We start from the raw sequence: 24,907 nt of genomic DNA, 5'->3' as shown, positions 1-24,907 counted from the left end.
AGGTGCATCTATCTGCGTTGCGACAGGTGGGTGAAGACGGGGCCCTTTGCCTAGATCCAATGATCTTCCTGATATCCGATCCCATCTTTGGGTACTCCTCAATCTTTCCCCAGTTCAGCGGCACCGTGTTGCAGTAGAAAAGGATAGGTAAGGCAGGTGAGATCGTGCCCAGGGCTGGTCGGTCAATTATCAAGGCTTTGGCGAGCAGTACGTCGATCCTCTTTGGTGTTTACCCAGTCTACCAGTCAGCCAGTTAAACGGCATCCATCTACACAGGTAAGGTGAACGTATCTATCTACCGTACCGTATATGCATGCATGCATGCATGCATATGTACTGTACTCCACACGCATGCACGTCCAGTATATGCTGGAGATGGCGACAGAAGTCTAGGCGAGAGTCTCGTTCTCAATCTATTTCCTATACCAAGCAAGTCAAGGCCAAGTCAAGGGAGACTCGACAAGTATCTAGAATTTCATCTTTCATTCACAGCTCTCAAGCGCCTACCTCAACATTGGCGAATGAATGTCTTGAAATGTCTGACTTGGATGCTCGGCTTGCGGCGATGAACCACTGGGGTAACGAGGGTGTCTGGTCTTGTTTTGGAGGCTGGTGTGAGGACCCTGAGGGGAAACAGCACGGATACGTATCATGAATCTGTCTCAGGTTACTTTCATATAAATCCCGACTCTACAGCTACAAACGCATTGGTTGCAACGACTTCAGGAGCGATATGGTCGAGATCGAGAAAAGTACATAGAGACACGGAAAGATAATTCAGCCCGGTGTGATCGAGGTTCGTAGCTCGCCCCCAGACGTGGGGTTGTCAGGGAATATCCTTTCAGTGTTGCAGAGCAAAAGTTCGTCCGTTCGTTATCAGTCAGAGCCATATGTACAGTTCAGTGCATACATACAGCTCCAGTGCACCAATAACTGCAATCTTATAAGGTCGCACGCAAACTCACGCCATTGCAAAAGGTCGATTGGCAATTCCATCCGTTGCATCACAACAGCACAACAGCCAACTCTGTACATTCAGATACACCATACTGAGTTGCTACCTTGCCTGCGCGCTGTAGAACAAGATGAGAAGCCTCAGAGAAGGGGGGCGTGGGGGGTGTCTCTCAAAAGCGTGGGAGGTTTCAGCGTGGGCTTTCCAGCCAACATGGGGGCGCAAGCGAGAGGAGAGCGGTTGTGATAATGCTGTTGAAACCCCGAGATTCGACGAATGCATAGTATTTCCATCATGGCTGTAAAGAAGCTGCCGTGCCTGCGCGCGTACAAAGTGTGTGTGTCTGTGTGTTGGGCCATGGATTCCCGAAAGCAATATGATGATTCCTGTGAGCGTCATGCTCGCTCTCTCAATGATACACCGGGTACAAAGTGTGAGTTCGGAACGCGCAACCAACCCTCTGCTCTACAGTAGACATATAGTCTGAGTCAACCAAGAGGTCAAGTTTCGGATATCACTCTGTTGGCATTTCTACAAACCATGCCGCAAGCCAGCCATCGACACTTCAATCCAGAGATAAATATCAGTTATTCAATAACCAACACAAAAGAACCTAATACGGAAACCCGCCAGACAGCTCATCCCTTGAATTGAGTTAATCTTCTCAGAGAGGCTCAACCCTACTCCGTAGTTGGCGAAGCAATAGGCCAGTGGAAGTGTGTATGTAAGTAAATAAGTATTATCACGTTTCGGATTCTATCATTAGCCGATAAGAGCCTTTGGTGGTCGATGCAACGTGATGTGAGTCTCTTCGAACCAAATTGGCGCATTACCCTCGTAGTAAACTCCACTGTGAGCATCCTCAACTCTGTCCAAAATTGTTTGGCTAACCGTGCTTCAAATCCCACGTAGGCTTGACCCCATGACCATCGTGTGAAATGCAAAGGCCTTGACCTTGACCTTGAATCGTATACAATAAGATGAATCAACAAGGTTGTTTGCGGGGTTAGAGCCCAACTCTGTGAAGCAATTTGCTTCGAAAGTAGATATCCACTCGGGAGAAGCGACCGTTGCAGGGGAGAACAAAAACAGGATCCCACTCTCTGGTAGCGAGCGGCGATAGCTTGGGCTTGGGCTTGGCCGTTGACCATCACGAGCAATGTAGAATCACCAGTCTGTCTCCTGATGGGCAGGGGCACAACGGTATAAGTGAGGAACTTGGAAGCCAGGGCAGTGCGCGTGATCAAACTGACTGAGACGAACGAATCCCGAGTCCGTCCTTGGTGAGCCTCACCCTGAACAGCGGAATCGACATGACAAGCACGACATTCGAGTCCGTCCATGTGACTCATAGCGCCTTCGGCTGGCCCGGGCGTATGTAGATGTCTTCCTTGCTCTTTTTCGGCTTAATCGAAAGTCCTCACCCCCGTTCCTGAGCCAGGAACAGGAGACACGAGTCTCAGTCTCGTGTGCCAAAGGTCTAGAATGGTCAATAGATGAAAGCAGTCGGTTTCTGATAATGGAACAATCAGTAAATCACGAAATACACAATGTCTGCTGTCAGGGTTCCTCGAAGACCATGGAGACAGACTTTGACTAGGTACCTAGAAGATATCCAGTATCAATACCAGCGCCACACCCACAAGATGTCCGAGTCACGATGGCTTCACATATCAGTTCGGCTCGACTCGCGGTTAGAAAGGCAACTTCTTTTTCAGACTTTTCATCCTCCCTCATCTCTCCCATGCCCGTAATTTGAGCCTCTTCTTGCCCCCCGTTGGAATGGGCTCGGGTACCAGATTCGAGACAGCCGGGGTGAAAGCGGAGTCCGTGGAAGTGCAAAGCCTCAGCAACAGGACAGTGAAAGAAACCTGAGTCAGGGTTGAGTTAGGTACCTTATTAGGGGGTGGTTTTTGGAGGGCCCAGCGGAACGGTCCAACCTAGACAGCCGACCATGTCCTCCGGGGGGCCACGGATAGTTTCCCCGAGCAAGACGAGAGCCTTGTATTGGACAGACAACTTAAACTTTTGGGCCCTAACAAGGGGACAGCCACGGCCTAATGCTAGCAAGGGTTTATCAGCCAGTCCAGGCCAGGAGAAACGACGGGAGGGGGCAGGCAGGCAGGCAGGGGAACATCGTCGGTTTGGTTTTTCTCCTACAAGTAAATTTTCATCTTCCTTTGTCCAATTTTGCCCTTCGCTTGGGCTTTTCGCAACTACCCGAGGACAGAGCGGGGATTATCGAGGGCCGGATAAGTTCCAGAAGCCGCTCACGCCCCTGATCATCCAGAGGAAGAACCAGTTTTATATCATCTTAGGGTCATCGGTGGAGTTGATTGGATCGGATTTCATCGTCAATTCCCTAGAGAAACCCCGAATGCATACCAGGCCCAGGCGTGATAATCAATTAGGTACTGGTATAACTACCTAATCTAAGGTGCTGAGAAAAAAATGTCGAAAATTTTGAGCCTTCTCCTGATGAGATCCACTCCACTTACAACAGTGACCATGCGTTGCTTTGCCAAACGGTCTTTTTTTTTTTTTAATGCCCTCACGCTATGGTATGTCTTGGTATGTCTCACTCAAATGCAGGGCTCTTTCTTGACCATGCTTGATTCAGATAACGTCATTATCATTTGGTTTGTGCTCAAAAATATTCTTTTGGCGTTGTGCCCTACCCTCGATCACGAACTTCATATAGGCAAATTCCAGGGTCCCTTTAAAAAAAATAAACGTCTCTGGACATGGAGGATTATTACGTTGCCCAGTGCCCTTCATCATATCCTAATTTTAGATAGGGTGAATGAGGGAATTCTCCAAGTCTAGGAGGTTCAAAACCCACGCTTGGTTCGTCAGAGTGGGTGGTTTACGTTGGCTCCCTATCATCCTCGCGGCTGAATACGACACAAACCCTAACTTCTGGAGAGAAACAAGTCGAGGAGTCGTCAACTACTAAGCGCTACTATCGGCGATGAAGTAATTCCCCTCGCATCAATTCATGCAAATACCCCGTAATTCAAGGTCTCGATCGCACCCCGTCTTGGCCATGCCCCATCAAAACTGAAGCTGCAGATGCTGGCTGCGTCCTCCACTGGGTGGGTGTCAATTATATCGTTGGCGGGATTTATTAGAGAATCAGCCCGGAACTCTGCTAACGCCAGAGAACTCAATTCTTTGGGGGTCAAGACGCCATTATTTCTGGCGTTGGACGTGCAAGAGATTATGTGTGCTAATGGACATGTCGGTTGGATGCAGCATAATATTTCTGGGATGCAAAGGGTTCACTTCATCCCGTGCCTGGTCGGAGGCCAATTGAAAGCTCGTGTCGTGATCCGTGCTCTTTTTGCTGTCATCCGGGCGCAGATCGCCCAAGCCTGGCTATGATTCATCTCCATGCCGGCTTTCAGCCAACGTGTCCAACGCTCTGTCTCAGAGTCCAGGGGATCTCGTACCGACAACAGAGCGTATGTATGTACCTACTCCGTACGTCTCAACCATATCAGTCGAGATGCATCTACAATGCCGTCTGTGGCTTCGTTGATTCCTCGGCGGCTCAGAACAGCACAGTCCCTCGCTGCAGCACAGGAATGCACCCCCAACCTAAACTGTGGTGTTGTTGGCCATCGTAGCAAGCTTGTCGGCATTCCAGGACGTCAGCCTGCTTGTTGATGAGATGTGATAAACGGTACGGTCCGTGCGGTCTTTGATCGACGTTTAGCTGCCTCTAGGATCGACAAAACCTCCGCATCAAAAAAAACCTGGAGGAATACTCTACTGTACTGGAGCTCCCTGTGAATGCATGGTGGAAATTACTGCATCTCCGTTCGTCCCTTTCTTGGCCGAACTGTGTAACAGCTCATATTCAGGGTTGTTACTCCCTGGGAAGCACCAGTTTGGTCTCGTTTTCACTCGTCCAGCGTCATCATGACATTCCGATTGCCTTGGGTTACATCTCACACCAGAAACCCGGCCACCACCAACACAACCCACGAGTGCGGACAATTGGCACAGAGATTCCAATTTACAATATTTCAAACGGCATATTATTTCCAGGGCTTGGATCTGTAGTGGCTGCCGCAGTTGGGAGTTGAATGTGACGCTCTAGTTTAGCCAAAGGGTACATCGTAGCCATAGGGTAACTTGATTTAGTATATGTAACGTACCTCAGGTGGTGCGTGTAAGCAGGCACAGAATAATTACTTACCTATTATCGGGTCTGTCATACTGGAGATAAAAAGTCCCGTGATCTATGGCGGAAGCACTTTGCCGGTCTACTGGTAATACAGGACGGATATGAGCAATCTAATAGGTGCGAGTTCTTCCCGTGTTATGCCCTGGAGCATAGTCCAAGACTCTTGGAATCAATCGTCAGGCATGGCATATATGCTCTTATGATCTAGCTTCTCCAAACAACAAAGAAAAGGGAGTGTGAGTGAGACAACAATCGAAAACCAACTGATCAACCAATCCACTGACACATCCATCAGTGGCCCCTTCACACAACCACCTTGTGTTTATCTCCCATCCCCGTTGTACTTTACATACTGTATGTCGTACCTGAATGTCTGTGTGTAACAGAGCGCCCAATTCGCAATGCCGATTGGCTAGTTGAGCTCTGAGCAACGGCTACAGAACCCGGGTATAGACCTTCAGCATACTTGTATCATATCATTATTCAGTTTGTCACCTGGTTGCCATACTTGATTCAAATCGCCAAGGCCAGGGCTGATGTAGCTAGATCTCAGCACGACGAGGTGCTTTCAGTTGCTCAGATCAATCGATGACACCTCGAGAAGGGATAATACGGAATAGAAAGACCACCACAATGACCCTCCACTGCCTACCTTACATACGCAAGGTACCCAAGATAAAGGATAGTAACGGGCGTTGATGTAGGTTGAGTCTCAGACCTTGAGTGCCTCTGGCTGAAAGCCACTGCCCACACTTAGAATACGGGGCAGTCCCAATTCCACCCCCTCACCTCACTCACCCCAGAATCTTCCCCCAGGTCAATGAAGATCCATCCATCTTGCCCCTCACAAACACACAACAACCCTACAGCCACTAGTCATGCACCCCCAGCTTCACCATGAACCGCTTCTCGATATCCGATCCTTCAGCGTATCAGAGAATAAGGTGTACATACAACACTCCTCCGCCTGAATGAGGGCTTATCTCTCTTATCAGTATTTTTCCCATATCTCGCCTGCTCGCCATGTCTTCAACTCCCTCGCCGAGTAACACAAACGCGCTTATCGACAATAATAACGGATGATTATACTCTCAACTGGGATCGGCTCTCTCGATGCCAGTCGTATCGTTTCATTTCGTATCTCGGTCGGTTTCCGATAAGCTTCCCTTCGCCACACACGTATCTAGCAGCATATAGTCTTGGATTCTCCAGGCATTCAATCCGTTAAAACCCGAGAAACAAAACTTGGATCAAGCAAACACACCAGGTTGTCCTCGGACCCTCTACGCCATGACCCATAAAAACCACCAGCCATGCTCCGCCATCAGACCCATCGAATGCTGCTGTCTTGGTCAAGTTTAGCATAGACTAGGCGTTGATTTTGCTGACAGCAGGATACGTTATAGTCAGTCGTCTTAGGAGTGGGCCGGTGAAGGCTATGCTGTGAAACGCCCTGCAGGCGACCTTGAGGGCCAATACACTTGCGACTCGGCTTCATGTTCTCCTCGCCTCAACTCATTGGCTGCAATGGGCTTGCATCATCCGCCTCGCAGCTTGCATCTGTGAGACAGCACGGATGTGGCTGGTACTACGGTGCCCAGAATGTCTCCGCTCTTAGTGAACCTCGAGTGAAGGTGTTGCCAACAAGGCCAACAACAACGACATTGCAATCCTGAACGCCGAGTTGCTACCCAGCAGCCACCGAATCGAGATGGTCGAGGCGATTATGTGTACGCCAGCATCAGCCTTGGCTTCGTTCATGGTTCAATAGTCGTGCAGATTCTTATCAGTATTGACAATTGCTTGATATCTCGATCATCCTGTGCATCCCCATTCCTTTACTATGTCACTGTGGGACGGTTACTGTTCACTAATTTGCAAAATCATGCAAAAAGCTGTGCAAGACAGAAGAATCTCGGCATTGTATCTAGTTTGTTACCGAATAGCTTCCAAGACTGGTATAATACCCCATAGTTCTGCGTGAGACGGGTAATATAGCAAAGCTCATGACTTCATCCAACATCAGCTACTTGAGGTCTACAAGCGACTTGAGGCTCTGTTTATTTAAAGATTTACGATAATCTGACTATTATGACTTGAGACTTTCCGCTTGAAGAAGTTCAGTGCGTCATGACCCCTGGGGATAATCCTCTCATGGTCGAAATTTCATGATTCTGTTTTCTAGTTATACCTATTGGACCTGTATCCATATATCGACGGAAACGTCCAATGAAACCGACTGGTTCTCCATTGATGGGACTGCCTCGGTCCTACTCACACCAGCTATGAAAGCCAAGGAGAGCTCAACATCTTCCGCACAAGTAATTTTTGTATCTCTTTGCATCAGCTCACCAACAGAGAATCACTGATCGGATATACCCACTTCGAGGCTATGTAGAATGCTGAATTATGGTGCCATTCAACCAAGACCCTGATCGACATGGGAGATCGATCATCACCTCTCGCCCCGACTCCGAAACAGCTTTATGGACATGGCCATACTAACGCAAGATCTGACAAACTAGTAGAGCTTTTCTCATATCGCGGTGGGGGCCCTAGCCTCAGGCTGTGATCTTCATGTTGTCTCCGCACTGGAGAAGACATAAGCTTTGGCTACCTAGCCTGGCATCTTTCCATCTGAACACTTGAATTCTAATAATACATGCGAAGAAAAATGACACTCCACCAGTCAATCCATCACTGAGATATTTCTCATGGTGTGCTGTAGCTTGATCCCAGTGTTCCTTGCCGGTGATGGATACATGTATCGGTCTCATACTCAGTCTCCGGGGTTGCGATATGTTGTTGCTATTCAAGGCATTTCAGCAATGGGCGTGTGGGAAGAACCGCCGGGGCTTACGAGTGCAGCAGCAAGCATGTCACTGTCCACTGATATGATGCTCTCGGGATACCAATATAGGCAAGATGTCTGCCGGCTCTTCATACAGTACCATGGCCATCACTGATTGCGTGACGGGCCTCGAAAAGGTGATAGCTCTCCAGTTGCATTGAGGCATTCCGCCGTTGAGACATTCTGCTCTCACCTCACATCTCATGTGTCATGACTATGTATGCCTTTCCTTGGTTGGCTCCGCAAATTCATGATCAAAAACGGAAATCATGCTCATAACGTCCATGTTAACAATACGCCGATAGCCCAGTTCGGTGTCATGGTTGCTTATGAGACTTCCTATGATGTAGTATCAGGACATAAGTCAGGCGCATACATTGTCCAGTAATTTCATTTGCCTCATGGTGAGGGATCTCTGATGTTGCTGGTGCTGGGGCTCTTACGGTTACAGTCGCTTGCCGAGCAGTCTCCTAAGTAGGTAACTTGTCCAACAACTGCTCCTCCTAGCATGGGAATCGAGTCTCGAACAATATGTATGTAGAGATTTCTAGGCAATCGGGTCAATCAGGCCGCACACTTGCCCCTCGTTGTTAGTGTAGTAGTCGCAATCTACTGTAGGTCTAGGTTTGGTCGGCTGAGAGGTTTGTGGGTGGAAGCAGATCGTCTCGGACCGAGTGAGTGGAACTTGCTAGTTAAACTTCCAACCCTTCGCCCCCCCCTAAAAAAAAAAAAACGACAAGAGAGAACTAGAAATATATGGGTAATTTGTGGTTCTTAGATGGCCCCGAAATGGCTGCCTGTTTGGAGTTTCTGCATTCGACACTCGTTTCTTCCTAGTAATGTGGCTCCAGTGCTTGGGGATTGACCAACAAGATTCGAATCTATCAATAGAAAAGCCACACTTTGGCATGTGAAGGTTCATTCATGTGCATCCTTCAGGAGAATCATGAATTGTGAGATATTACCAATACCAATACAGAGTACCCCTTGGCGAGGAAGCCCCTGGAGAATCGGGAACTTTGAACCCTATGATCGTGACGAGCTCGATTCTCCCGAACTTGGCGCGAAGCCAGCGAATCTTGCTGGGACATGCCATGCCACCTCTTGACTTATCACCCCAGTCATGCCATGGATGGATGGAGGACGAATGGCATCAATGTTATCGAAACACCCACGGCAACTCCATTACAACCCTATCTCGAAGCAGTCGCTTTTCTATATACTCACGTCTTCAGCCTCATTCATGACTGGCTTGACTGTCTACTTCTTCTCGCTTCCTCATCCCGATACTAACTTATACTCCACACCCCATTCTCGCCAGATCCTGGTTCCCGAGGCGCTGCAGCAGAGCCTAATTGGAGATGGCCGTTTGAACTTTGATGTACTGTATGTAGATGCGTGATGTGCGTTGCATATGGACCCGGATACCAGATGATTCCATCCAGAGCCTCCCTGCCATGGGTTGCAGTTCCCGCAACCGTTCTTTGGACTTGCAGCATGGCCCTGCGCTGATTGATACCTGTGAGTGCGAGGGCTAGATAGAGACCACCAGGTTGCAGCATCAACATATATTTCACCTGAGCTATAGATGATATGCGACGGGCCGCCTCAGAGGATCAACGAGTTTGGGTTGAATAGGGTGTGAGTATGATGCCTTGTGATTTCCGAATGGCTTCTCTTGCAGGAATCATAATCATTTCATTTGCATGGGCTATTACTTCTCGCCACCGTTTTATACAGTTGGCGTTAGAATTCGCCAAATATGTCTCATCACACGCTCGGGTTGCTTTGCATCTCGGTTTCTTTGTGGATTTTGCGATTCTCCGCCGAGTGCACCCTGTCATCAATTTGGCAAATTCTTTCTTCCTTTCTCAAAACAAACTGCCATCTTTTCAACCAGAGTTGATAAGCTTCCAGCTTGGGTACTACTTCGATCCCTCAAATTCATCAGATGCTGCGAAGATCGTATGGCACCGTGCCTCCATGGTATTGTGTTTTGGTATCTTGCTGATAATGCAGCGCAACCATGGCTTGCATTTGCAGACATGGATGATTTACAGTGTATGTATGTATGTATGGCCTGGCTGAAGGAAGGATGTGCGTATGGTAGATCGGTCAGGGGAATTTGCGTGGGATGGCAGCACCCCTACCTGCGCATAGGGTTACGGAATACCACACCGAGGTCGCCTAGATTTCGAAGTAACCCTGGATTTTGGGTCGGGATGGCGGAAAGACCAGGGAGCCCAAGCTGTTATGGAAGCACATCACTGAAAGAGGAAGAGAAGAGGAGGAGGAGGAGGAGGAGGAGGAGGAGGAGGAGAAAAGATGCTCAACAAGGATGCTAAATTGAAATTTGATATCACGACATGACTAACACTTAACTAACACTGACATTGACAATATGCAGCCACACTACAGAGCCCACAGCATGTCCTAGAATGTGTGTCTTGCAAAAACGTGTGCAGAAGAACCCCGACCTGAATAATCTGTCTTGTCATTCGCTGTCGATTTGAATGTGTCTCACAGCGATTGATTTGCCTCTGCCATGGCTTGGTTCTTCCAAGTTACACAACAAGGCGCGCGTCAGCTCCAATGCATGCGCGACGCACTACATACACTACACTGCAGACTGCAGTCCAACGGTCATGCCGTGAAACCAAAAGAGTGCGAGGATGCAGACCAGAGCAGCCTGAGAGGGTGTGTCTGCGTTGTTCAACTCGAAGTCAGGTGTCCGGACGTATAATGATAACGGTGTCCAAGATAAGATGCCGGCGCTGATGAGATGGGCAACACAACCCGTTTCCACCAGCGACCGTGAGTGTGAGTGTGAGTGTGAGTGTGAGTGGGAGTGGGAGCAGGGATGCCAGGGGAACGTTCATGCTCCTACATATGTACGAGTTCAAGTGTGAGGGGGTGCCACGTCTTGACCTTGTCAGCCACGCATGGCGCCTTGTGAGCTTGTTTTGCTCACGAAACAACCAAATGGAGGAGGAGGACTTTTCATAATTTGGATGAACCGTCGATCTGCCAGGATAATTCCCAAACTGCGTTGACCGGCTGCAAGCAAATCTGTTCTGGTTCTGTCATGTTCTGCTTTGTAACGGTTCAAAGGATCCCCGCAGGACTCGTTATCGCGGCTCTCTCTCTCTTTCTCTCTCTACTGCACACTGACTTATCATCTAGTCTATCATGAGAGCGTCATCGTGCCTGAATGGATCACGGTAAAACTCACCCAGCCACCAATTGGCTTGGCTTGGCTGGGGGTCTTGGTCTTGGAGACGACAAGATATCAGCGATAAGTACTGTAAGCGCCTCATTATCGACGGCCATATCCCGACGAATGCGACCCTGTTCTTGACTGTACAGTCAGTAGAGGAGAGTAGAGTTGCATTCGTCTCAAATCTAGGCGCTTTGGTCTGTTCTTTTTGAGTTTCCGGCCTCGTACTGCATTTGGTAGGTCAATCGATATCCTATCGCGGCGCGGATACGTTACAGTACAGTACAGTAAAGTAAAGTAGAATAGAATAGTGACCAACACACAACGCACCGCACCGCACAAGGGAAGACCCCTCCGGCCGTTCGCCCGGCCGACAAAGTCCCACCCCGGGGTCCGAGATCTACCGGCGCCATCAATATCGACATCGACCGACCCCCGTCTAAGCCCTCTCGGCAAAGGCAACCTCACGCGGTAGACGGAATGAAGCGCAAAACATTCTCTTTGCTGGAGCGACATCGCGCACATCGTAGATGAGCACCTCGCCTTGGTTCTCGGGATCACCCGGTCTGAGTAAGACGCCAATCTCTTTACGTATCCGCTCGCAGATGTCCATGAGGGGTGTCTCGTCATCAGCCTTGACTGAGAAGCAGTGAACGTGCACCATGGGCAGCTTGGTCTCGGTGTGAGGCTCAAATAGCTCCTCGTGGCCGTGGTACAGACCGCGGTAATTGTGTGTGAACTCAATTGCGGATGCCGGGAGGTTCATGACAAAATGTGAGATCGTTGGTGGCACGGGCACTCGGACAGGCTCCGGGGGCGGAGCCGTAGAGTTTCTTGGTTGCCTCGGAGGTTTGATCACGGCACAGTCGCCGCGCTTTGATGCCTCCAGGACAAGGTTTGCGGATGTGCGGATGAAGTCGTGGCCATCGTAGTTGAAGGGCTTGACAAACTCCGAGACCTGCATCTAAATGTTAACGTTGAACCATTGTGAGAGACGACAGTGACTATGAGCTCACCTTATTCCTGCGGATCGCTTCCTCAAGGTAGCGGTAGCTCTCTGGGTTCTTGTCGTTGGCCCAGACAAAGACGCCCTTCTTGCCAGCCGGTACCGCAAAGGGTCCAATACCAGCCATGACATCTGCAACAACCTCTCCAGGCTTGAAAAGTCCTGCAATCCGTTTGTGCTCCGTGTCGAGCTTGCTGTTCCAGTATACCTTGGAGTAGTCGAACTTGAATACGCAGCCGGCCTCGCTCACCTCCACGTTCATATCATCGGGACCACCAAGGACTTCGTAGGCAAAGGTCCTGAACTCGTTCTCTGAACCGACATTATCGATCTTGTTGATCACGGTTTTGATGTGAGGGTTCTTGTCTAGAAGCACTTGGGCGATAATGTTCTTGTAAGGTAGGTACTGATCACGGATGTTGAGGTGGGCTGCGTTTATATGTTAATAAGGATGATGGTTGTTTGATGAGTGAGGAGCATACCGACGTGTCCCACGGTGTTGAAGCCACTTGGGATTTCCTCGTGAAGTTCATCTGGAAGAATGGATTTCATAACATCAACTCGTACTTGTCAGTGTTCGCTTGTCAATGAGGCTTGTGTGCATACGTACGATAAGACCAAGAGTCATATCCAATTTCAATATCATACGGTACCACCTTAATATCACCGACTTTCGAGGCTTCTTTGAGGATGGGACTCCATGTTTCTGGAGCTATTCTTCACGATTAGCATACTTAACAACCAGTCCATCGAACGTTTCACAACTTACACGCAGGCTTAATCTGAGGAGCCAACACGATACATTTTTTGCCTTGAGAAGCAAGTGACGGGTCTGGATCAGGCAAGACGGGATTATATCTCTCCATAAACAAAACCTCATTGGTCTTCTCAAGCTCCTTTCTATACTTGGACAGCAGCTTATTCTCCTTGATAGAAGCCGCCGCAGCGTTAAGAGTTTTTGCAAAGAGAGACCTATCGAGTGTCTTTGCCGCACGAGCGGCTGGTGCTCGGAAGAGGTTCATTTCTCGCAACTGTGAATTTTTCTAAGAATTTTGATACTCATTAGTTTTCTTCTATCTTGTATCTAGTGACAGGGGTTGAGAACTAACATCCATAATGACCTCAGGTATTGTTGAATAATTTTTTTTTTTTGGCGAAAATGCACTGACTGACTGACTGACTTGAGTCAAACAAGGGTCTTGACTATTATTTCCCTGGTCCTTCAGTTCAGTTGGACCTTAAGAAATGAGGCTGATTGAGCTCTTTAGGGCTCGAATTTAAATGGTTATGCACAGCCACATCCAGTATGCGCCACACTTTCACTTATACGCAAGGCTGGGAGTTTTGAGTGATGTCACGACTTCAAGATACATATTCACAGTTTGCCAATCGTTGTTTAGGCAAAGAAACTTGGACTCGGATAATTTACCAACTTTCAGTTCTGAGGCTGAGATAATCTGAAAAATAACCCTATTGCAATATCCGCCATCATGTCTAGGAAGCGCACTCTTGATGCCTTCTTCAGTCCGACTATAAAGAAACCCAAAACAGAAACTGGAGAAATCACTTCTAGCGACGTGATTTCAGAAGAAGTGAGAGATAATTCCATAGAGAATGCACACAACAACTCATCAGCATGAATCCTAACGATCATAGATCACATATTCTGAGCATCAGTTCTACCCTCATCCCATCAAGAACCTACCAGCATCTTTAAGCAAGGAGCTGTCTACTCTACCAGATCAACCCGGACGAGAGATCAATGACCAACCTGACCTTGATCTCCTGTACTTTCAGCCCTTCATCTCAGGTTCGGTATCTCGGGGACTCTTTGAGTTTCTTCGTTCAGAACTCCCGTTCTACAGAGTCGAGTATAAGATCAAGCGAGGCGGCATAGAAACCCAGATACGAACTCCAAGGTAACTTGAATTTCTCTCGGAAGAAACCATGCTAATGCCGACTATCAGATGGACAACTGTATTTGGTATTGATGAGACTTCCAACTTCAATGACAAAGGTCTCCCAGTAGACACCAACACAGGCTCGAGAGCCTTGGATAAACAATACGCCAGATATCCTCCCAGGCCTATACCAAAATGCCTTGATGAACTTCGTCACAGAACAGAACTAGCTACAGGCTGCAAATACAACTTCTGCCTCGTCAACTATTACGCCTCTGGCTCCGACAGCATCAGCTATCACAGCGATGATGAGCAGTTCCTGGGTCGTGAGCCAGCCATCGCTTCTTTCTCATTAGGGGCACGTCGTGATTTTCTTATGAAGCACAAACCGCCACCTCCGAATGCTCCTAGCCCTCCTTCTGTGAATGCGAAACCGCTCAAACTACCGTTGGGAAGTGGTGACATGGTCCTAATGAGAGGGAGAACGCAGTCTAACTGGCTGCACTCTATACCAAAGCGAACGGGGAAGAACCAAGAAGATGGCGGAAGGATCAACATAACTTTTCGAAGAGCGATGGTCAAAGGCGGAACAGACAATTACTACAACTACAATGTAGGCACAGGGCCAGTGTACAGATGGAATAGGGAGGCCCGAGAAATGCTGCTCTGGAAACCATGACTCCGGATATGATTATTTCTAAATGTATATGAAGTACGAACAACAAAGGGAAATGTATACAACAGGCTCCTTATTTACCATGGCGCATCTGGGCTCTGCCGTAATGTTGCAGAGCCTTGAGGAAGACCTGATATCCAACTCTTTCATTATCTTGCAGACAGAAAATCTCAGTCAATCTGATCTGCCAGGGAGGGTAACCTGACAGTTCGAGGTAGGGACCAAACGTAAGCAAAAGATCAGGCTCATCCATGATGCCCTCAGAAAGCTCAGCATCAATCAGTTCCGTGGAGATATCGTGAGGAGAAAGCTTGCCCCTCTGCGACATTTCAGCCAAGGTACGGGTGAGATCGACCATGGAGTCACGGCCGTCTTGCTCGGAGATGAGGTGCAGACGCAGATGCTCCCTGGGCTTCTCACTAAAGGGCACTGGGAGGTCCTCCTTATGGGGTGATGTAACACTAAGACCAGGGTGCTCAGGGCCAAAGTAGAATGCGAATTTTTGGTTAACAGCATCGTAGACTCGGGGCATGTGCTTCTTGAGGATCCCTGCTACATGTTAGAGTATGTACAAGAGTATCACATATGCCACTACGAACCTGTCTTCTCATACACAGAAAGCATCGGAATCTCGGCGCAGGCGCACCATGTCGCAATCTCGGCTACCTCGTCAAGGAGCCTCTCGACATCAGCCTTTGTGCGGTGATTCTCCTCGAGCTTCAGAATAACACTGAGATGCTTTGGCTTTTTCGTCAGACCAACCAGGTCCTTCTTGATGTATTGCGGTGTACCATGATGATATTTGACGACGGATGAGATCTGGTAGCCCACCACGTTCCAGGTCTGGCGTATCTTTATGTAAAGAGAGAAGATCCCATGCATAATGGCAAAAATCAGGACGTGTATTTGGTTCAGGACGAAGCGACGAAGTCCTAACCGCGATCGTCGCTGTGGTCGAGAGTTTGAGCCTAGAGTAGGCGGAGGATCGTTGGGTTTAGGGAGATAAGACTGCGATGAGTTAGCATGGCGCACTACAATCATGCGCACTTTGCGACCATACATTGAGCATCCTTTGCCTCTCCTTCTCTGACAACAACGTATGGTCCTTGGATTCGTCGGCTCTATAGGCCTGACGATCGCGAGTCGTCATGATGGGCATGGTTATTGATGTGCAGCCTCGAGGCTGTCTAGTATGCGATTGGAGCTGCGAAAGTGTGCCTGAGAGGTTGAAATGTTGGCGACAGAGTTCCGACTTTGTAAATAGTCGAATACGGATGCAATCGCGTAAACAACCGAGGATGGGCAGGCTTATAAGCTTGGACGGGTGAATGTGGGCAGACGTGTACTTAAATCAAGACAAGGCCATGGATGGCAAGAAAAGTCGTGGCGGTGCGATACGGGTTACGTCGCTTTTCTCCACCGTAGCTCCTGGCCTTGCAGGGAACGTACGTGCCTGTGGCTCAGCTCCTCCTTCACTGGAAATCGGCAGCTGATAGCGGGGCTGGGCGCTGTAAGCTGAGCCTCTGGAGCTGCGACAGCGGGCGGGAATACATACCTAAGCTCTGGGCGAGGTATCCTAACCTAGGTATCGATCGCCCTACAACACAATGCCATGACCCCTTGACGACCGACAACGAAACGAGATCGACGGCGAGAGAAAACAGTACAGACTGCGCTACAGACATTCCTCACACTACTGCCACGTTCCCCCTCTTCCACGTTCCTCCTCTTCCACGTATCGACTGTCGGTGATCCCGCTCCACATGTAGCGCCTCTACGCTCATCAGAAACAACAACATGGAGCGCACCGCTTCCGGCCCCAAGACTCTCTTCCCGAGAGGGCCAAGCTTCACTCTGGACGACTTCTCCAACAAGGACTTTATTGTGCGTGACTTTGTCGATAGCCTAGCTGAGAGCGCCGTGCCCTCGAATCGCCGGTCAGGGAGTGCGCAAACACCTTTCGACCCAAAACCCCTGATTCGAACATTTGAAAGTATGACCGACATACGCTTTCAGGCTCGTATATTCAGAGCCAATCGTGCTGACTCGAGCTGTTAGATGCCCTTGATCAACTAGGCTCGCTTGGAGCTGAACTCCAGGAGAAGGAGTCGGAGCTTATGTCGCATGTGCGCCGCGCAGAGGTAGCCCATGATTCAACACTCGAGACCCTAGGCCAGAAGCTCGACGAGTCCATGAGGGCGTTCGAACAGTTAGATCTATCCCTCAACCAAGAACATTCTTTTAAAACCGGAGTCGGCATCAAAACACACGCTGGCGGCAACATAGCGCTCCAAATCGGCGAGAAGCTCGAGGACCTGGACAAGAAACGACGGCGTGCGAACGATGCCATATTTCTGATTCAGTGCTGGACGGAGGTCAGCGAGACGGGAAAGCTATCACTCCTACAAGACGTTCAAAGACAGGCTGGTTCTGAGCACAAAGTACGGTGCGCAATGATTGTTCGACAACTCATGCGCATCAGCCAGCGACTTGATCCAACATCATGGGGGCAGACGAACGGCCAGCGAAACGGAGGACAAACGAATGGTGTGGTTGGAAATATAAGATTACACAACACCAGGGAAGTCTTGGAGAAGTTCTGCGAGACGCTCGAGCAGGATCTGCTTCAGCAGTTCGAAAACAGCAACAAAAAGGGCAACTATAGCGATATGATGGAATGTGCAAAGGTTCTTTACGACTTCAACGGAGGTGCCAGTGTCATTGCGACCTTTGTCAATCAGCATGCCTTCTTCCTGGATCGCGATCAACTCCTGGCCGACGAGGTTCAGGTGGATAGCGACACATGGGAACAGCTGGCAGATCCTGACTCGGAGCCGCCAACGGTAGAACCGAGCCTGCAGAACCTCTTGGACGAGATCAAGATCGTTATGCAAGACGAGTCCAACCAGATCAAACTCATCTTTCCGTACTACGAAACAGTGCTTATCAAGTTCATTCAACGAATATTTCAGCAGTCAATCCAACAGAGGCTCGAAATGGTATTGGATGAAACTCTCAAAATCTCTTCCTTAGCTTTCTTGAGAGCCTTGCACTCCTCAAGAACTTATCTAGGGTCATTGGTCGAAGATCTCAAGTCCCATGGCTTGACAGAACACCCCGAGCCTTGCTCCGCCCAAATAGCACACACACTCGACCAGCAGATGGAAGAGCTTTTTGTGCCATATATGATAGGCAACTCGTACATCGAGCGGGAGCGGAAGAGTCTGGAAGAAATGTACAGCTCCCTGCTCTTCAAGTACAGTATATACCATTCCAGGCGGAAAAAGGCGCCGACTGGTTTCATGGCTTCACTGGCCCAGCAAGGCACACAACTGATTGCCTCCGCAAAGGATGCTTATATCGAGCGTCTCGACTCGTCAGAACTCACAAGCACACAGAAGAAAATGATGCTGCGTGTTGCTGGCGTTCAAGATAAGGACAAGGATAACAAGAACGAGATCGAGGTCTCGGAGGAGGACGGCGCTTTGAGCGTTGCTAATGCCAAGCGCATGCTCAAGTGGTTAGCCGAGAGCGTCCAGCGCACTCTTGAACTCGGAACACAGACCGATACTCCCAAGGATGTCAATACTCTCCTGAACCTGCTCTTGACGAGCCTGGGCCAGGTATACATCGAGACAACTCTCGACGCTGCCCTTGACCAAGTCTCTGTGCAGGAGAACACAAAGACAGAGCCTGATTTATCTTACTTGCCAACGATACAGCCGGCTGTCACAATCACAAGCCTCATGGATCGATTCATCACAGTCGTGCTCATCCGGCTTGCGGAATCAAACACAACAGTCAGGCGTAGCATGGAGGCGCAGAAGAGGGCGGCCATTGGTAACATTGAGAAGAAGACAAACAATGTCATCAAGGGCACTATCGACGTTGTATCCAACTGGGTGACCAAGTCCTTAGCTGGTCAGCGGAAGCAGGACTTCCGACCAAAAGAGGTCGAGCTCGACTCATTGCAGACACAGACGTGTCTGAGCATCTGTACTTTCCTAGCCCGCGTCCAGCGTCTCGCTCGTCAAGCTATCGACGGCCAAAACTCAGAAAAGTTCTTTACTGAACTTGCTCTGGTGATTCTGAAGCTGCTCTTTGAGCACTTCAAGAAGTTCCAGGTCAATGCCACAGGAGGTCTGATGGTCACGCAAGATATCGCAAAGTACGTTTCCACAATGCGCGAGTGGCCATTGACCAAGGAGGTTGGCTCCGCTGTCGAAATGCTCACTGAGATTGGTTCTCTCTTTATCGTCGGCCCCGAAGCACTCCGCGAAAAGACACGAACACTGGCGGCATCGGGCATAAGGGGGAAACTGTCCAGAGCAGATTTTAGGGCGTTTGTGCAGAGGCGTGATGACTCGGGGACAGTGGGCATCCAGAGCGTTTTGAGTGGTCTTTGAGCGTTGGTGCAAGAGGCGGATCAAGGAAAACTCTGTAGAATGGGCTGCAGAGAGTTGATTTTTTTGTAGCCATGAATGCATTGAATGAGATACCGTGCTCTCTTTCCCGTAGTCCAAGGACTTTTAGTGATGTGATACGGAGAAGTGGTTCATAGGTCTCGTCTCATGCCACCAGCTCTCCCCGTCTTCCGCTCAATCTTCTCATCGAGGAAGTCCATGATCTCACAAGTGTTGGCCAACTTCATGAGTTCTGCGCGCTCTTTCTTATCTAGAAGCGATGCCTTGTCAGACCCCATGCCTGGCGCTGTCATTTCCATAACGTGGTGTTGTACCAGCTTGAATGGTACAGGGGCCTTTGCAACCTTGCACATGAAGGTTTCAACGGCTTCCCATGGGCAAGCCGAGTAGCCAGCGAAGATGGCTGGGTTAGCAAGGAGACCACGGGCGGACATGAATCCAGAGAGGTGAGTGTTACTAGGGCATGGCATGTTCACAGCGGAGTTGGTATCGTTGAGAACAAGTTTGTCCAGCGAGGGGAGGGGAGAGTCGTTATTGGTGGTGATGGTGGGCTGGAAGGGGAGAGTGCTGAGGTCGAAAACATCTCCTGAAAGAAGTATTGGGAGAGTTTTCGAGTACTTGGCTGTCAAGATCTCGAGGGCTTCGGTCCTGATAGGTGTGGTTGATGGGGTTGATCTTGTCCGTGGGTGAATGGTGATCCAGTCGATCTGGCGGTTTTGTGGGTGACCTATCACGGTGTCTATAAAGTCCATGGTTTGCCTGAATGTGTCAGTAAATAAATCTATCTTGTCTGAAAGAGAGGTTGTACCTGAGATCGTTGTGAATCCTGATTTTCACACTCACACTTCGGCCTTTGGGACTGTCGATGTCCTTTTCGAGGCCAACACCCCATCCATCACTAGCTAAACGCTGCCGAGTCTCAACCACCATATCCCTTACCAACTCACGGTGGTTCATCAATGCAGCACCCAACGTCTCGGCACAAGCCCAGGACTGTGGACATCCGCAGTTGAGATCGACACCTTGGGTGTAAGGGGCGACGAGAGCTGATGCACGAGCAAGTTCCAGGGGAACATTTGCGCCAAACTGGACGATAGTTGGTGGTTGCTTGGGTGTAGTAGAGATGGTCAAATCTATTCCAGTACATCAGCTTAGAGCTTTTTATACAGGTATACTATGACCTACCGCTGTCTCGGGCAAAACTACTTCGATTAAACTCCTTGGCAAGGATCATAGGAGACCAACACAGGTCAACTCCGTATTTGTGGACTGTTTGTCGAAATGCCAACTAGCAGACATGAGCAGTTTCTCTTTTTCAAGTATTTCATTCACCGAAATATACCTTTCCATATCGAACCATAGGCGCAAGAGCATATAAGAAACGATCCTGTTTCCTAGCCACATCAAAGATCTTGAGTGGACTATTTCATAATGTTAGGCATACCCCAGACGTATCGGAGCGATGATATGAACTTACTGGTCAGACTCACACTTTTCACCGATCGACATTTTGAGAAAGAAAACTAGAAGCCAGGAGTAAACTCTTATTAGTCGCGATGTGCTTCTCGGTCTGTAGTGAGTTGTATATGGGAGTTGAATTACTTGAGAATAGAGGTTTTTTGTGCAAGGCGCGGCACGTGACTAGCCTTTTACTGCTAAGATGAAGAACACCTCAAGACAAAAATATCACAATTACAGAATAACAACAAGCTATGATGAGTGTTGTGATTACTATTTGTATACTGTCTATACGATCTAAAACGTCGCGGCAATAACATAGTGGCCGTCCCCAGAATCTTCTGACTCCACCGCAAATATGCTGTCTGCATCACCTTCAACCTCCTGAGCCTCCCGTTCATTCAGCAGCTTCTCTCTCTCCAGTATCACAGCCTCAAGCCACTTCTTCTCAGCTGCCATACGCCTCATCATCTCCGCCTCTTTCTCCTTGCAAGAGTCGTCTAGCCGGTGTTTGGCGCTATACATGAGCTCCTCTCGATATGTTCTGTTATCTTCGAGCTTGGCCTCCAAGACCTTGAGCTGGTCGGCCTTCCACTTCTGCCACGCGTGGTGTTTCTGATCCATACGCTTTCTGAGAGCGAGCATTGAATTCTCAACTTCTTGGTCCCCGTTATTCTTGCCTTCCCAATACGCTTTGAGCTGCTCATGGTAAGCCTCTTCAAGCTCATTCTCCTTCGCTGCACGAACTCGGAAGTCATTGTTCAGTGAATTTTCCTTTTCAGTCATCTTGGCCAGTGCGAGTGCTTTCAACTCAGATAGTTCTGTCTCGTGTTTCATTTCCAACTCTTGCTTTGCAGCTCTGATGTCAATAATCATATTCTCAGCTTCCTCTTCTTGGTCAGCATCGAGTAATACTTGTTGCAGGTCATGCAGCTCATCGAGTACGGTCCTCAGCTCTTGATACTTGACTTCAATATCCCTTCGACGGATACTCTCCTGCCGTACTCTTTCCTCGAGCTCACGCTGGCGGCGTTCCTCCTCTAATCTTTCCTGCTCCAATCGTAGGAGCTCGGCCTTGAGAGCCTCTTCACGCTCAAACTCCTCGATTTGCAGAATAATATACCGTAATTCCTCGGCCTCCTCTAGCTCCTGGGCGTGCCTTTCTGCGCGTCTAGAAACAACCCCCTCCTTCAGGGCCTGAAGGTCCTCCATCGTACAAGTGCAAGTTCGCCATCGTCGAGAGCAAACGTAACAAAATTGGGTACCACACCTACAGGTCATGTGCTGGCAAGCCTCCCTATGCTCTACCAAGGCGTTGCAGTTGAAACATCGTTTCCAGCCCTCGTCCTCGGCCAATTGGTTCGTGAGACTCATATCGACATCTTGAGGACAATCCTCTCCAGCATGAGCGGGCCCACGACATAACGTGCATGTTACATGAAAGCGATCGCATATTCCTTGACGCTTCCCAGGATAGATCCGCTTGGGCTTGATCCAGAGATTACAGTTCGAATTGCTGCAGTAGACACGGTCGCTGACGGGGAGCTCCCACTCTTTGGATCGGTCCTCAAATGTCTTTTTCAGGTCGGACGGGATGAAACGCATGACGGTCTTGACGGGTATCTCGTTTAGGCAGCACTTGGGTGGCCACTGTTGTTCATTCTGGCATGCAGCAGTAACCAGACGAACAAAACAGTCGCGACAATAGTTATGGCAAGGCACTTTGATGACGTCCTTGGGATGAAAGTCGTCCAGACAGGACACACATTCCCTGAGATTAGGTTGTTAGTAGGGGAATCTTATATGCGGTACCAGAACTCACACTTCCTCGACGGAGTTTAGTTTAGCCAACCGGCCGAGACTTTCATTAACATGCTCAGCTTCTGCGACCCGTTCTTGCAAAGCTCCGAGAGCGGCACCCGCGGCGCTACTCTCGCCTCGCTCATCACTGCGCTGGAAGAAACGGCGAAGGGCAAAAAGGCGTCTCTTATTTGCTCTTGCATCGGCTTGGGTGACAACGCTAGGACCAAAAGTTGTCATCAGAATCTCTTTTTTGATATTGGGGGGAGGTACGGCGTGATTAGTCGTTTCCTCGACTGGAGGTTCTGTAGGTATAATGATGGGCAGATAAGGCTCCTTGCTTTTACCCTTCTCATTTTCCTGTTGCTTTCTTTGCTCCTCACTTTCTTTCTTTTGGCGATCCTCTTCAATGAATCTTGCGTTGACATTCTCAACTGAAGACTGAAGTACGTCGAGAAGGACTTGAGACGTGATATTTGGCGCCTTTCTCAATGCCTTTGGTGGGCTGTATTTGTGCCAGTCGAGGTCAACAATATCAAGATCGGGCAATTTCTTGACCGCCCAAGAACCTTGCTGCTCTTGCTTCTCCCCGGAAGTTTCGGAGCCGTTGAAAACTTCGAAGGGACCATGATAAAAATCGATGTAATCTTCAGGTCCGAAGGCACCAGGCATGAGGGGCTGTTCACGACTCAATCCTGCCATGCCCGCTATTGTTGTCAACATGAAAGCACTCTCGCCCGGATAAAAAGATAAAAGGTGTCAACCGGGGAGGTCAACAATAGAGTATGGCCCTGGTGAGAAACAAAGCAGTGATATGTTTGACTGGTCGAACGGGTCGATAGTGTTGATCATGCGACAGAAAGCTATATACACGAGTTTATGCGTAGAGAGGTGTCCTAGATCTGCAGGTCAACCTACCTGATCCTGGTGTCCCCGTGTAAGCAAATCAACGTCCATATGCTGGTTGAACTCTGTCCATGAAGCATGGGAGCGTCTGTAGGCGAGGGGGGTCCGGTGCCTAATCGTTCTCTTCAGGGTCATGACATGACCGATTTGTCACATCACTAGCTCAACCAGGCACTTTCTAGGTCCAGAGTCAGCCCTTGGGGCAGTCTTAGAGAGAGGCTATCATGCCATGCCATGGAACGTCTTGGGGATGGAGCAACATCCTGATAGAAGAATGGCATGCGGCCAATCAGATGGCCCATCTCGTGGCACGCTCGCATTTGCCTGGCCATGTCTGGATTTCTACCGCAGAAGCGGGCGAAGTGGCACACGCTGTTTAGAAGACCATTAGGAACGAGGCTGAGTTTCAGCTCATAATACTAGCGTGCCTTAGAACGGTGCGCGTGGTCTGAAGTGGGAGAACTGTAGCCTGATAGGGGTGAGGCGATACTAATATTAGCGGTTTGGTGTAGCTGTAAATGGTTGGATGAGTCTCAGCACAAGGCAGATCGGCCGCCGTTAACAGTGGAAGATACTAAGCTACCTAGCGGGTTGGGTACAGAGTACAGTGTAGGTAATGGGACCCCTGCCCGGTCGGTTGTTGGTGGCTATTCCGCCTGTAATTCCGTTCCTCAGTCAGGCACATCATGATTTGGCCGTGTTAGAAGTATAAAGGAAGTCGTTAGTATTGATGGTCTTATTTCGATAGTTGGCACTAGTGAACCACCTTCTATTAATTGAGGTGTTAGAGATGGACATCGATCTATTTGTCTTTGAGGTCTTACAAGACAATCAACCAGAACCCCAGAGTTACCTACCTTAGTGGGTAGGTACTACCTAGGTACCGAAGATAGATCGAGTCTCCACAATGATACTTCAATATTTCCCCAGCCAAAGATATCTCGACTTTAGTGATTACATCAACACTGGGAATTACTTGATCGTGATTAACCTCGACCGAAGCCAATCAATGAAAATGGCACGCCTCTCAGGACTCCAAAAAGAGGTCCTCGCACTCTACAGAAACTGTCTAAGAGAGAGTCGAAAGAAGCCACAAGTATGAACCGATTATTCATTCGTGATCTCTATGACTAACATGGGACCCAGGCTACTCGCTCACATTTTGAGAGCTTTGCTAGGTGGGCTACTCCCAAACTTACGAGCTTCTAGTTATCAATACTCTAATATCTCTCTAATAGACATGAGTTCTCTAGGAACTTGGCTATCGATAAGCGCGACTTTGCCGCCATTGAATTCCTCTTACGGAAAGGACGACGCCAACTTGAGGTCTACGGCTCACCAGGCATCAAAGACATAAAATAGGTGGCATCCGGCGGCTACTGCCTCTCACTTCAACGTTCAGTTGGATGTATTTGACTGAAACAATGCGGCAAGAGATGTAAAATTATTCCCCTGTATAGTACCTACCTACCTACCTACCTTCCAATACTTGGCCGAGCAGGTTCTCGAAATCCTCACAAATCC

At 49.1% G+C, this 24,907-nt stretch overlaps 9 protein-coding genes across 16 annotated transcripts; 5 read left to right on the top strand and 4 right to left on the bottom strand.

Moving 5' to 3' along the window:
• Positions 1–2,208: 2,208 nt before the first annotated feature.
• FVEG_14825 (hypothetical protein) lies at positions 2,209–5,277 on the top strand. The gene is made up of 2 exons (XM_018903837.1): positions 2,209–3,513; positions 3,573–5,277. Exon 1 carries the CDS (start codon positions 2,907–2,909, stop codon positions 3,381–3,383), a length of 477 nt encoding a protein of 158 aa, XP_018744216.1. The 5' UTR covers positions 2,209–2,906; the 3' UTR covers positions 3,384–3,513; positions 3,573–5,277.
• A 3,569-nt stretch (positions 5,278–8,846) lies between these two features.
• Positions 8,847–13,163, top strand: FVEG_14826 (hypothetical protein). Of its 2 annotated transcripts, XM_018903839.1 has the most exons (3): positions 8,847–9,381; positions 9,441–11,448; positions 11,514–13,163. In XM_018903839.1, the coding sequence occupies exon 2, from the start codon at positions 9,702–9,704 to the stop codon at positions 10,338–10,340; it is 639 nt and encodes a 212-aa protein (XP_018744218.1). In that variant the 5' UTR covers positions 8,847–9,381; positions 9,441–9,701; the 3' UTR covers positions 10,341–11,448; positions 11,514–13,163. The 2 variants fall into 2 exon arrangements, with proteins under 2 accessions (XP_018744218.1, XP_018744217.1); XM_018903838.1 differs by having other exon boundaries at positions 8,847–11,448.
• Positions 8,906–13,450, bottom strand: FVEG_01385 (tRNA wybutosine-synthesizing protein 2). 2 transcript variants are annotated; one of them, XM_018888328.1, is made up of 6 exons: positions 13,328–13,450; positions 12,988–13,261; positions 12,829–12,930; positions 12,701–12,778; positions 12,229–12,647; positions 8,906–12,170 (listed from the first exon to the last, which is right to left on the bottom strand). In XM_018888328.1, the coding sequence occupies exons 1-6, from the start codon at positions 13,331–13,333 to the stop codon at positions 11,652–11,654; spliced, it is 1,398 nt and encodes a 465-aa protein (XP_018744219.1). In that variant the 5' UTR covers positions 13,334–13,450; the 3' UTR covers positions 8,906–11,651. The 2 variants fall into 2 exon arrangements, with proteins under 2 accessions (XP_018744219.1, XP_018744220.1); XM_018888329.1 differs by having other exon boundaries at positions 12,701–12,930.
• FVEG_14827 (hypothetical protein) lies at positions 13,342–15,064 on the top strand. Its single transcript, XM_018903840.1, has 3 exons — positions 13,342–13,810; positions 13,875–14,137; positions 14,186–15,064. Exons 1-3 carry the CDS (start codon positions 13,709–13,711, stop codon positions 14,796–14,798), a joined length of 978 nt encoding a protein of 325 aa, XP_018744221.1. The 5' UTR covers positions 13,342–13,708; the 3' UTR covers positions 14,799–15,064.
• FVEG_01386 (hypothetical protein) lies at positions 14,130–16,187 on the bottom strand. 2 transcript variants are annotated; one of them, XM_018888330.1, is made up of 3 exons: positions 15,856–16,187; positions 15,395–15,803; positions 14,130–15,344 (listed from the first exon to the last, which is right to left on the bottom strand). In XM_018888330.1, exons 1-3 carry the CDS (start codon positions 15,952–15,954, stop codon positions 14,869–14,871), a joined length of 984 nt encoding a protein of 327 aa, XP_018744222.1. In that variant the 5' UTR covers positions 15,955–16,187; the 3' UTR covers positions 14,130–14,868. The 2 variants fall into 2 exon arrangements, with proteins under 2 accessions (XP_018744222.1, XP_018744223.1); XM_018888331.1 differs by having other exon boundaries at positions 15,395–16,136.
• Positions 16,188–16,278: 91 nt separating this feature from the next.
• Positions 16,279–20,048, top strand: FVEG_01387 (hypothetical protein). The gene is made up of 2 exons (XM_018888332.1): positions 16,279–16,788; positions 16,854–20,048. The coding sequence occupies exons 1-2, from the start codon at positions 16,593–16,595 to the stop codon at positions 19,199–19,201; spliced, it is 2,544 nt and encodes an 847-aa protein (XP_018744224.1). The 5' UTR covers positions 16,279–16,592; the 3' UTR covers positions 19,202–20,048.
• On the bottom strand, positions 16,383–20,784 carry FVEG_01388 (tRNA-dihydrouridine synthase 4; the record flags this gene model as incomplete). Of its 2 annotated transcripts, XM_018888333.1 has the most annotated exons (5): positions 16,383–19,978; positions 20,028–20,352; positions 20,405–20,507; positions 20,562–20,640; positions 20,697–20,728. In XM_018888333.1, 5 exons carry the CDS (start codon positions 20,726–20,728, stop codon positions 19,351–19,353), a joined length of 1,167 nt encoding a protein of 388 aa, XP_018744225.1. In that variant the 3' UTR covers positions 16,383–19,350. The 2 variants fall into 2 exon arrangements, with proteins under 2 accessions (XP_018744225.1, XP_018744226.1); XM_018888334.1 differs by having other exon boundaries at positions 17,711–19,978; positions 20,405–20,640; positions 20,697–20,784.
• Positions 20,785–20,928: 144 nt separating this feature from the next.
• FVEG_01389 (hypothetical protein) lies at positions 20,929–23,941 on the bottom strand. Of its 4 annotated transcripts, XM_018888338.1 has the most exons (4): positions 23,812–23,897; positions 23,617–23,755; positions 22,500–23,561; positions 20,929–22,448 (listed from the first exon to the last, which is right to left on the bottom strand). In XM_018888338.1, exons 3-4 carry the CDS (start codon positions 23,198–23,200, stop codon positions 20,975–20,977), a joined length of 2,175 nt encoding a protein of 724 aa, XP_018744230.1. In that variant the 5' UTR covers positions 23,201–23,561; positions 23,617–23,755; positions 23,812–23,897; the 3' UTR covers positions 20,929–20,974. The 4 variants fall into 4 exon arrangements, with proteins under 4 accessions (XP_018744230.1, XP_018744228.1, XP_018744229.1 ...); XM_018888336.1 differs by having other exon boundaries at positions 23,617–23,897; XM_018888337.1 differs by having other exon boundaries at positions 22,500–23,755.
• A 457-nt stretch (positions 23,942–24,398) lies between these two features.
• On the top strand, positions 24,399–24,745 carry FVEG_14828 (hypothetical protein; the record flags this gene model as incomplete). The annotated part of the gene is made up of 3 exons (XM_018903841.1): positions 24,399–24,479; positions 24,530–24,561; positions 24,622–24,745. 3 exons carry the CDS (start codon positions 24,399–24,401, stop codon positions 24,743–24,745), a joined length of 237 nt encoding a protein of 78 aa, XP_018744231.1.
• Between the last annotated feature and the right edge of the window lie 162 nt (positions 24,746–24,907).

This window comes from Fusarium verticillioides, chromosome 1, assembly GCF_000149555.1.
Source record: "Fusarium verticillioides 7600 chromosome 1, whole genome shotgun sequence".
In the NCBI taxonomy this organism is placed as follows: Eukaryota; Fungi; Ascomycota; class Sordariomycetes; order Hypocreales; family Nectriaceae; genus Fusarium; species Fusarium verticillioides.
This window is presented reverse-complemented; position numbering and strand designations above follow the sequence as displayed.

Coding starts and splice junctions, on each gene's coding strand:
- FVEG_14825 (XM_018903837.1), top strand. CDS start 2,907: ATGTCCTCCGGGGGGCCACGGATAGTTTCCCCGAGCAAGACGAGAGCC.
- FVEG_14826 (XM_018903839.1), top strand. CDS start 9,702: ATGGGCTATTACTTCTCGCCACCGTTTTATACAGTTGGCGTTAGAATT.
- FVEG_01385 (XM_018888328.1), bottom strand. Junction 12,931..12,987: donor TCCTCAGATTAAGCCTGCGT/GTAAGTTGTGAA, acceptor CGTGAAGAATAG/CTCCAGAAACATGGAGTCCC. Junction 12,648..12,700: donor CAACACCGTGGGACACGTCG/GTATGCTCCTCA, acceptor ATATAAACGCAG/CCCACCTCAACATCCGTGAT.
- FVEG_14827 (XM_018903840.1), top strand. CDS start 13,709: ATGTCTAGGAAGCGCACTCTTGATGCCTTCTTCAGTCCGACTATAAAG. Junction 13,811..13,874: donor GCGACGTGATTTCAGAAGAA/GTGAGAGATAAT, acceptor TAACGATCATAG/ATCACATATTCTGAGCATCA. Junction 14,138..14,185: donor ACCCAGATACGAACTCCAAG/GTAACTTGAATT, acceptor GCCGACTATCAG/ATGGACAACTGTATTTGGTA.
- FVEG_01386 (XM_018888330.1), bottom strand. CDS start 15,954: ATGCCCATCATGACGACTCGCGATCGTCAGGCCTATAGAGCCGACGAA. Junction 15,804..15,855: donor AGAGGCAAAGGATGCTCAAT/GTATGGTCGCAA, acceptor AACTCATCGCAG/TCTTATCTCCCTAAACCCAA. Junction 15,345..15,394: donor TTCTGTGTATGAGAAGACAG/GTTCGTAGTGGC, acceptor AACATGTAGCAG/GGATCCTCAAGAAGCACATG.
- FVEG_01387 (XM_018888332.1), top strand. CDS start 16,593: ATGGAGCGCACCGCTTCCGGCCCCAAGACTCTCTTCCCGAGAGGGCCA. Junction 16,789..16,853: donor CCTGATTCGAACATTTGAAA/GTATGACCGACA, acceptor TCGAGCTGTTAG/ATGCCCTTGATCAACTAGGC.
- FVEG_01389 (XM_018888335.1), bottom strand. CDS start 23,200: ATGTTGACAACAATAGCGGGCATGGCAGGATTGAGTCGTGAACAGCCC. Junction 22,449..22,499: donor CTAAACTCCGTCGAGGAAGT/GTGAGTTCTGGT, acceptor ACCTAATCTCAG/GGAATGTGTGTCCTGTCTGG.